The 11,423-nt window shown below is 36.5% G+C and overlaps 1 protein-coding gene across 1 annotated transcript; it reads right to left on the bottom strand.

Moving 5' to 3' along the window:
- Positions 1–10,094: 10,094 nt before the first annotated feature.
- LOC140961031 (uncharacterized) lies at positions 10,095–11,119 on the bottom strand. The gene is made up of 2 exons (XM_073419355.1): positions 10,449–11,119; positions 10,095–10,275 (listed from the first exon to the last, which is right to left on the bottom strand). Exons 1-2 carry the CDS (start codon positions 11,117–11,119, stop codon positions 10,095–10,097), a joined length of 852 nt encoding a protein of 283 aa, XP_073275456.1.
- Between the last annotated feature and the right edge of the window lie 304 nt (positions 11,120–11,423).

An 11,423-nucleotide genomic window follows, 5' to 3' on the forward strand; every position in this document is an offset into this window, starting at 1 on the left:
TATATACTGTATTTTATATACAACATATATGTGATGTAAAAGACAGCTCAAGACTCCATAACTAAAATAATTTGAGTTAAAAATAATTATATTACTTATCTCTTTTAGTATATTATCCACGTATTATAAATCTNCCCATTCACGAGTTCATCTCCTTGTCTGCAGGTCACAGGGAAATCCATATCTCACACTGCTTTTATTCCCTTCATTATTTTGATAGCAAATCCGGTGAATCACCCTACCCGGCTCATCCATTTGACCCGGATCGCATCAATAGCTTCCACCGTGACCTACAGACAATGAATTGAACTCGTGAATGGGCATCGGAGGAGTGTCCGACGTAGCCACTCCGATGCTTAAGTCAGCAGATGAAGAAGAAAGGTGAAGAGCTTGTATATGTATGCATGTACGTGAGTGTTTTTTAATTCATCCTTGCAGAATCTTTAAATGAGAAGTATATCTGCTATTTATAGGAGTAGATCTCATCATTACCTCGTTTTCAGTGCCCATTTGCTAAGTATGGCAAGGCGGCTGCCCATACCCTACTTCTGATTACTTCTTTGATACGTCTAACCCATGTCGTTCTGACAGATAAGATTGCCCATACCAATACACTCGAGTGCGGTGCACTTATCGAGATAGCTCGGATAAGAGTTCCCGGGAGCTTGCATGAGAGTCCAGGCTCCTGATTGCCCGGGGAGATAATATCTCGAGCTCCTCCATGCCTGGCTGCTGAGGGAGATTCTTTACATATTGACTTTGATTTGGGCTATCCATTAAATTTCTCGGGTCATCCATGACCCGGACTCTTATGGGGTATCATTTGTGAAGGCCTTTTACAGAGGAGGTAGAGAGGCTAAATGAGTCATTCGACTTGTTTGGAGATTCAATTGTTGAATAATGTCTTTTTCTCACTGATTTCAATTTCGGCATCTCACAAACACACACATATATACACACACAAACACATATGTGTGTGTTTGTGTGCGTGTAAATTACAAAGTGCGTGTGATTCTCTTCAATAATTTAATTAAACTTCCTCTATTACTTGGAATTAATATGCCACTAATGGGGCTGCGCCATGTCACTGGAGATATTCAAAATTCACTATTTGTGTTCAATCCACCAAATTTTTTTCTGGAGTGTTTGATTCACGCAAAAAATGTTTTATTATTCCCTAAGCTCGCATATATTTATTCGGATGAAATTCGATACAAAATATTACAAATATGAAACTTATATATGATATTTGAGTACTATCTGTTTTAGATATGATATAAAAGATAAAGTTTTGAATACATAATTAGAACAACTATATTATATCAACATTTGCTACACTTGTTTGTGTACTTAAATATCATATATTATATTTAGATCAGAAAGAATTAATACTGAAATATAATATTATAGTACCACATTTTTATTGTTTAGTACTGATTTTCATCTGAAAAAAGACAGGCGTCATTTATACCAATAATTTTTATATATGTTTGGTTAATAAAAAATCATATATTAGTATCATATCTAAAATATATTGTACTCAAATATCATATATTAGTAACATATTTTCAATATTTTGTATCGATTTTCATCCGAGAAAAAACGTGTCATACGTTCAAAAAGTGAAGTGTCAGTAGGTCATTGAAGTAGGTGAACCATTTAATATCAATACTTGTTATACATGTTTGAGTACTAAAAAAATCATATATAAGTGTCAGATCTGAAATATTTTGTACTTAAATATCATATATTAGTATATACATGATTTTTCGTTTATCCAATTTCATCCGATAAAACAATTGGGGGCTTGAGAGTGTAGAAACATTTTTTTGTGTGAATCAGAACTGCATAAATTTTTTTGGTCTGATAAGAACCGAACACAAATATAACGATGTTGTTGGGGATTTATTGATCATTTACTCTTTATTTTATAAAGAATTACAATGATAGCAAGTATTATTTGCGATAAAATATATAAACTAAACAGAATATTGTATGTATACCTGAATATTATTAGGTAGAAGTTATAAATTTATTTTGAGTTTTTATGTTATGATGAAACATTACTATATTACTTTAGATTGCATGTATACTATTTTTTTTATTTTTATTTTTTTTAAAAAAAACAGTTTTTATTTTATTTTAGTCCCTATCGCAACTGCAGAAAATTATTTTAANTAATAACCAATATTTAATACATAATAACAAGCACGTATATAAACACACAAACAAACACACATGTAATTACATAATATATAGACAGAGGCCTTCAGCTGTTCCATATCTTGTACATATTCTACATATATATACAGCTAGCTAGAAGTCTGCTAACGCGTTCCCCAAAGGAAACTTGCTGTGCCTCCTGAAGAGGACCGGCCTTGAGTCGATGACGAAGATGTTCTTGTGGTCGTGGCTTTGTTACCTTCCCAGCCTCGAGCTGCCGCACCTCCATTATTTTTTTTAGTAGCAGCAGCATCAGTAGTTGAAAAAGGGCTCGCCAGTGAATCTGTGCCAGGCTTGCCACTAGAATTTTGATAGGAAGATGACATTGTCGATCGACTAATAATACTTTTTAGTTCTGGATTGCGGATTAGGGCATTTTATAGATCAGAAGGTGCATGGCTCGGGGGTTAAATTAGTCATTTGATATTCAATTTGTTGAATAATGTATTTTCTTGCTAATTTCCATTCATATACACTGTAGCGTGTGGTTATGCATATATGACGGAAATTCTACGTGATTAGCTCATTAATGGAAAATCACACGATTCTGACTATCTAAATTTGCTAAGATAGAAATATAATTCAACTGTAAGAAATTTATACCAAAATTATCAAAGTTCAAAAGACTATCATTTATGATATTTAATATTTTTTAACATATCATAAATTTAAAATTAGTTAAACTCATTATATTTAACTATTCAAAAATCTTATAAAATTGTCTCGATTTTTTTTATTAAAAAAATTATATCGTCTCTAGAATTTTTTGCACAAAAATCACTTAATATAAAAATAATTTTAGTATAGATGCATATTTAACCTGATTTAAGGATTATTTTTACCTTTGTTTCTAAGGCATTACATCGTGTATTGGTTTCCTATGGTACGTTATTTAATTTTCATCCTTATTACTCGGAAAATACCATAATAAATCTGAAAATTTTCTAATTTGAAAAACCAGCACTTTGTAATAAGGGGATTTATTATTTCTTTTATTTGACATATATTGTTTATTCCGCTTTAAACTTTACATTTTTTATGCAAATCTAAATACTACAATTTCATCGTTCAAGTTTTCATTTTTCTAGACATATTTTCCAATTTTCATTCCAGTTTCTAGCAACTTTCTTTGTATTTTAATATTATGTAATTTCTTTTGCTTTTCTGAATACACAATCATATTAAGATTTTTATTCCCACTTTATATTAATGTTTTTAACTCAAATCCTTTGTTTTTAGTTTTTTATTAGCTTAGAAGATCATAACCAATAGTCATTTGGAACCAGAACATTTCCAGCAAAGTTGATCAAAAGGACAATGAAAAACGAAGTGCGTGAGGGAAGTAACCAACAAAATCAAATATCAGGGAATTCTAAGGCCAGTTATCTAAAACCGCTAGTAAATATACTCCCCAACCAGGAAGAGAGGTGCACGCCCAGTGTCCTACTTGAGATTTCGTAGATCTGAGTCGAAATTAAAAAATTGAGCTCCTAGAAAAATAGTCAAATTTTTTTCTTTAATATAAGTTTTTCAATACTAATCATGTGAATTATAAACATAAATATAAAAGAAAATAATATATAATCTTTTAATATAATAAAAAAATTAAATCTCTTAAATAGTACTCCGTACGCCATTTTGGCATTAAAAGTATTAAATAAGTTTGAATAATCAAGAATTTTTAACTAATTTTTTTTCAATTGATATCATATTCAATCCATTCAATCTTTCTTGTGACATAGCTGATCGCACACACTTGTCCTCTCTAACTATCATTAAGAGCAACTTATTCATAATGCAAACGTGAGAATGCAAAAACATTTGCACGCAAAGAACATCATTTTTTTTCGCATCGGAGGCAATCAGGATTCAGAAGAAAGAGATAACAAATGAACTAGGTGCTTGGAAATAACAACGTCACTTTTTTTTTTTTTCAAAATGCAGAAAAATTGAATCGAAATATTAAAAATCAAATAAAAAAATTCAAAAATCCAAAAGTCAAGTCAAACTTCTCATAATCAAATCAAACTCCCACACCTAAACTTGACATTGTCTTCAATGACAGAAAATAGATGCTCAACTAAAACCATAAAATAGTAGGAAAAGTTAGAGAACTCCACTGAAAAAATGTTGAGCATCGTAAAGAAACATCATCTACTGCTGCGGTGGGGGAAACAGAGGTTCGAATCCCATGTGTCTGTAGAATGCCAACTGATTTAGTTCCATTCCGGTCAACCGTTGCTTGATCTCATCTATTTCCACGTCGTTGCGCCTTCGTGATGGAGTAGCTGATGTGAGGGGAGGCGCACGTGAGTCCAAAGGTTCGTCCGGACCATCAGATTTAGAATTGTGGTGGCCGGGTCGTGCAGTCACTGGACCTGGGGGACAAAAAGAAAAAACTCCCTGCACTTGTTCTATCAACCCCATAGTCTCTAAACAACGCAAATCAAGAGGAAGCATAGGACAAGCAACATAAAGATCGTTATTATCAAGATCAATCAACTTCAGGTTGACAGCTAATGCAGTGATCAATGAACTAAGAATCAAATGGCGTTTATGAGCAGCGACACCAGCAAATTGAGAAGCCAACCAAAAACCCAAATTAACTCTGATTCTATTTTGCATGCACCACAAGAAAAACAATTCTGCTTTTGTCAACACACCGGCAGTATCTTTTCGTCTCGAAAAAGTAAACGCAAAGAATCTGTGAATGTATTTCCACTCTGGGCTGTGCAAGTAATAATCTTTGGATTTACTCGGGTCGTAATCGTTCTGTGTGGACATAGTTCGATAAAGGGCAATGGGATTAAATTGGTCATGAAAATCACACGCACTATTCAAATATTAATCAGTGTTTGCAAAATCATTTTCAATAAAACCAAAAGCAATGTTAAATTCAGTGATTGAAAATTTGAAAGTGCGTCCCATTAACCTAAAACGAACTACTCTTGGACTGGAAAGTGTGAAACTTTTAGGCTTGACCAATTCAAAAGTAGCGTAAAATTCATGCACAAGTTCTATATAAGCAGGACATAAAATAGAAAAATATGATTCTCACCCAATGTTGCGAATCAAATCAAGCACTCCAGTTTTAATATTCAACAATTCCATAGTGGGGTGGTGAATATACTTGCATGGGATGATTCGTTTGTTACACAATGCCTTATATCTATCTTTTACCACATTTTTTGTGAAGATCAAATGACCATTCAATCTGATTCAGATGGTGGTAACGAACTCATCTTTTTCCCTATCCTAGCCCTTTTTCGCCCCGACGATGAACTTGGGGCGATGACTGTCTTATTCGATGCTTGAGAACCCCGTTGCATACTAATAACCAACTGTACACTTCACACAATTATCCCACAACCAACAATAAACACCGCCACAATCACAAGGTAAGAATAAGTTAACAAAACACCATCTAAACACATATAATCGAAATAAGAGAGGTGTCGGAAAGATATCACCTAAATTTGCGTGGCAGCTGTGCGCTGGTGGAGATGCGATAGTTCAAAGATGTGCTGTGGAGGAACGATGCCGGTAGAGATGAGTGATGCACCGAGCAAAGCTGCTGTGCGAAACCGAGATGGAGGTCGACGAGAGTGCGCGAGCGGTGTGGACGAGCGGCGCTGCGGACTGGTTGGGGCGTGAGATGGATGTACGAAGGGTAAATCTGTGCGCCGGGTGGAGGTGGCGCGAGTGGTGGTGCTTGCGGCAGCGATAAGGTAGGTGGTTGTCGGTGGTAACAGCGATGGCGAGCGGCGCTGAGGTTATGGTGTGGCTACTGTAGGAGGCGCGAGCTGCTGGTGCTTGCGGCGGTGTTGGGGTTGCAGACGGAGGTGGCGAGATGAGATATGAGATTTGGAGATGTTCGCGACGCTGTGAAAGAGAGCAAAAGAAATAGGTTAAATTCTTTTGTTTTTGTTTTTTTTTTAATAAATAAAAAGTTCCTAGCAGTAGAGGTGTTTCAACAGGGCGTGGCCACGCCTTGTGTGAAAACCTCTACTGGAACGAAATTTTTTTTTTAAAAAATAAATCAGTAGTGGTTTTTCAGAAAGGCGTGGCCATGCCTTGTGCGAAAACCTCTGCTGGAACAAAATAAAAAAAATAACAAGAACTAAAATTTGGATTGCTTCCCAAAAGCGCAATTTTTTAATGTCGTTATGCTCGACATGCCACGCCTTGCTGAAAACCCTCTGCTGGAACAAAATAAAAAAAATAACAAGAACTAAAATTTGGGTTGCCTCCCAAAAGCGCAATTTTTTAATATCGTTATGCTTGACATTCTTCGTCCCATCAACTTTCAGAATATTGGGGTTGTTCCAACTCGATTTCCAGCACTTGGGACGCGCTTCCATCTTCATGTAACACCTTCAATCGATGTCCATTTACTTTGAATGTTGTATCAGTATCCAAACTCTTGATTTCCACTACACCATAAGAGAACCAATCCATTGAGAACAAAGCTTACCTGGCATAAATTTTAGCCGAGAATTGTACAGTAGTACTTTTTGACCAATACTAAATTTCTTTCACAAAATCACGTTGTCATGGAAAAACTTCGTTTTCTCCTTGTAGATTCTCGAATTCTCATATGCCCCCAATCTTATCTCCTCTAACTCTTGTAGTTGCAGATTTCTCGATGCACTCGTCTCTTCCAAGTTCATATTGCAGTTTTTAACTGCCCAATATGCCCTATGTTCAATCTCCACGGGCAAATGACATGACTTCCAAAAAACTAACATGTAGGGAGACATCCCTATTGGTGTTTTATATGCAGTACGATAAGCCCAAAGTGCATCATCCAAACGGAGACTCCAATCTTTCCTTCCCGGATTGACTGTTTTTGATAGGATAGACTTGATTTCTCGATTAGAAACTTCGGCTTGGCCATTTTTTTGTGGATGATAGGTTGTGGCAACTCTATGATGCACCACATATTTTTTCAACAAAGCTTCAATTGTTCGATTGCAAAAATGGTTCCTCGATCACTGATTAGCGCCCTTGGGATACCAAACCTGCTGAAAATGTTAGATTTGATAAAACCTGCAACAACCTTGGAATCGTTAGTCCTAGTGGGTTTGGCTTCCACCCACTTCGAAACATAATCAACTTCTAACAATATGTAAAGATAACCTTCTGATGAAGGGAATGGTCCCATGAAATCCATACCCCAAATATAAAAAATATCACATACAAGAATTGGGTGTTGGGGCATTTCATTTCTATGGGATAAATATCCCGTTCTTTGACATTGTTCACAGTTTTTAATAGGCATCCTTAAAAAGTGTCTCCAAACATAAACCACAATCCAAAATTTTCTTAGCAGTCCGTTTTGGTCCAAAATGACCACCACATGAATAATTATGACAGAAAGTCAAGATCGACGTATGTTCAATTTCATGTACACACCTCCTAATAACTTGATCAGCACAAAATTTTCATAAATGAGGTTCATCCCACACATAATACTTTGTCTCACAACGAATTTTCACTTTAGGAGATTTGCTAAGATCATTAGGTAAAATTCCGGTAACCAAGTAATTAACTATGTCTGCATACTAGGGATTCGTACCTTTCACCTGAAATAGCTGCTCATTAGGAAAAAATTCGGAAACTGGCAAAACATTGTCTTCGTTCACCAACCTACACAGATGATCAGCTACTGGATTCTCAATCCCTTTCTGATCCTTGATCTCAATGTCGAATTCTTGGAGTAAGAGTATCCACCTTATCAACCTCGGTTTTGACTCATTTTTTGTCAACAAAGATTTCAATGCTGCCTGATCAGAAAACACAATTACTTTAGAGCCTAGCAAATATGATCGAAATTTTTCTAAAGCAAAAACAATTGCTAAAAGCTCCTTTTCTGTAGTGGTGTAATTGCACTGTGCAGAGCCCAATGTTCTTGAGGCATAGTATATGACGTGACTCTTCTTATCAACTTTCTGGCCTAGAACAGTCCCCACAGCATAATTACTCGCATCACACATGATTTCAAAGGGCAAATTCCAGTCAGGTGGTTGGATAATTGGCGCTATGGTCAACATGTTTTTTAGCTTGTTAAAAGCCTCATTGCAATCTTCTTCAAACTCGAAAGGTGCATCTTTTTGGAGCAACTTGGACATCGGTAGAGCAATCTTTGAGAAATCCTTAATCAATCTGCGGTAAAAACCTGCATGTCCAAGAAAACCTCGAATTCCCTTGACGTTAGTGGGGTAGGGTAAATTTGTGATTAAATCAACCTTTGCTTTATTAACCTCAATACCCTTAGAGGAAACCACATGTCCTAACACAATGCATTCAGTCACCATAAAATGACACTTTTCATAATTCAAAACCAGATTGGTTTCCATGCACCTTTTCAAAATCTTAAACAAGTGACTCAAACAATTGTCAAATGAATCCCCATAGACAGAGAAATCATCCATAAATACCTCAATACAGTTCTCAATATACTCTGAAAAAATACTAAGCATGCATCTTTGAAACGTACCTGGAGCATTACAAAGTCCAAAAGGCATACGTCTGTAGACAAATGTTCCAAAGGGACATGTAAAGGTTGTCTTCTCCTAATCCTCCTGAGCAATGACTATCTGGTAATAACCTGAAAATCTATCAAGAAAACAAAAATAAGTTTTTCCAGCTAGTTTTTCCAATGTTTGATCAATAAATGGCAAAGGAAAATGATCCTTTCTAGTAGCTAAATTAAGCTTTCGAAAGTCAAAAACCATACGCCAACCATTTTGCACTCTTGTCGGTACCAACTCATCATTTTGATTTCTTACCACAGTGATACCTGTTTTCTTTGGTACGACATGGATCAGACTCACCCATTTACTATCCGAAATAGGATAGATTATTCCTTCATCTAAAAGCTTGAGAATCTCTTTCATTATCACTTCTTTCATTACCGGATTCAGTTTTCTTTGGAATTCTCTTCCCGATTTGGCATCATCCTCTAAACAAAGTCTATGCATGCAAATGGAAGGGTTTATGCCTTTGATGTCCGCCAATGTCCAGCCAATTGCGGCCTTATGTTCTCTGATAATTGTGGTTAATCTCTCTTCTTGCTCTTCAGTTAACCTTTTTGAGATGATCACAGGCAAAGTTTCATTGTCTCCCAAATAGATATACGTGAAATGATCTGGAAAATCTTTCAATTCCAATTTGGGTGCCAGCAAAACAGAGGGTAGCAATTTCTTATGAGGGATTAATATTTCAGTTTCTAAATTTGGAACCACAGTTTGTGATTCCTCATCAGTTTCCGAAATTTCCCAAGCTTCAGCTATCTCTCCTTCTACCTCCAATTGTGCCTGTATGTGAAAACTGTCAATCTCATATGTCTCCTCAAAACATTCATGCACAATTGAATCAACAATATCAATTGAACATATAGAGTGGTTTTCATTTGGGTATTTCATAGCATCAAAAATAATAAATTTCACAATCTCCCTGTCGAATTCGACGGAAAGAGTACCCTCTTCCACATCAATCTTGGTTCTAGCTGTTTTCATGAAAGGTCTCCCCAATAGAATCGGAGCTGAAATCGTAGCGGAGTCTTCTTCCATTTGCAATATGTAGAAATATGCAAGAAATATCAATTTTTTAACCTGCACAAGAACATCCTCCACAACTCCTTCAGGGTAAGCATTAGATCGGTCAGCTAATTGAACCACCACTCTAGTTTCTTTTAAAAGACCCAAATTCAGAGCACAGTATATTGAATAGGGCATGACATTAATGGATGCACCTAAATCTAGAATGGCACGCTCAATTTTCAGATTTCCAATAACACAAGGCATTGTAAACATACCTGGATCCTTGCATTTGTTTGGCAGTGACTTCTTAATAACCGCGGACACACTTTATCCCACGCTTACTTTTTCATCACTTTTCAACCTCCTCTTGTTAGTGCACAAATCCTTTAAAAATTTAGCATACCTTGGAATTTGTTTGATGGCATCTATAAGAGGAATATTGATCTCCACCTTTCTAAAGGTTTCCAACACTTCTTTCTCGTAATCCATTTTTTTGAATTTTTCCAACCTGGAAGGAAATGGAGGAACAACTGCATTAGAAATAGTAGATGAGAAAGACTTAGAATTTACCTTTGGTTGTTTCTCATATTCTCCTTCGATCTCTTCAGTTGTGCCTTTTTCTTCAATATCCTTTGTTGTTGAAGTGTTCTTTTGGTCAATTTTCTTCCCACTCCTCAATACCATGGCACTTGCATTTTTGGATTAACCACCGTTTGCGACGGTAGTTTTCCAGAATTCTGAGCTTCCAACTTGCTGACTGATGTAGAGATCTGAGTGATCTGGGTTCCTAGATTCTGAATGCTGGCCCTCGTTTCCTGTTGAAATTTTTGAGTGTTTTCAGCTAAGGCCTTTACAATTCCATCTAGAGACATACCTGAGTTGGATGCTTGTTCTGGTGCATGTTGTTTGTTCCAATTTTGTTGTGTACACCCTTGTTGGCGTCCTTGATTCTTATAGCTGAAATTTGGGTGATCCCTCCATCCTGGATTGTAGCTATTAGAATATGGGTCATATCGACGTTGGGGCTGCCTAGGAAATCCACCAATCGCATTGGCTTGTTGTGTGAGTTCCTCTTGTAGTGACAGACACATATCTGTGGAATGTCCCACCATAGCACATACACCACAAGCTTTTACCTGTTGCACCTGTCCTGCAACCAACTTTTCCAAAAGAGATGTCAAAAAATCTAACTTTTGATCGATAAGGGTAACACTTACCTTATTGACTTGTCGTTGAGGGTTGTCTTGCCTAGTACCAAACTGCTGTGCATTGGCAACCATGTTGGAGATTAAAGCTCGTGACTCTTGAGGCGTTTTGTTCACCAATGCACCTCCACTCGCAGTATCAATCATGTTCCTATCAAAGAGCAAGAGTCCCTCATAAAAATATTGAACTAGTAGCTGTTCTGGAATCTGGTGTTGTGGACATCTGGCACACAACTGTTTGAATCTCTCCCAATACTCATACAAAGTTTCCTTCATGCAGTTGTCTAATCCCACAAATGTCTTTTCTAATATTTGCTGCTCGAGAAGCTGGGAAGAATTTCTCCAAAAATTGTTGTTTCATATTATCCCAAGTTGTTATGGATCCAGAAGGCAGGTAGTAGAGCCAGTCTTTAGCCTTGTCGGCCAAAGAGAATGGAAAAGCTCGCAGTGA

The sequence above is a fragment of the Primulina huaijiensis genome, chromosome 16 (genome assembly GCF_012295235.1).
Source record: "Primulina huaijiensis isolate GDHJ02 chromosome 16, ASM1229523v2, whole genome shotgun sequence".
In the NCBI taxonomy this organism is placed as follows: Eukaryota; Viridiplantae; Streptophyta; class Magnoliopsida; order Lamiales; family Gesneriaceae; genus Primulina; species Primulina huaijiensis.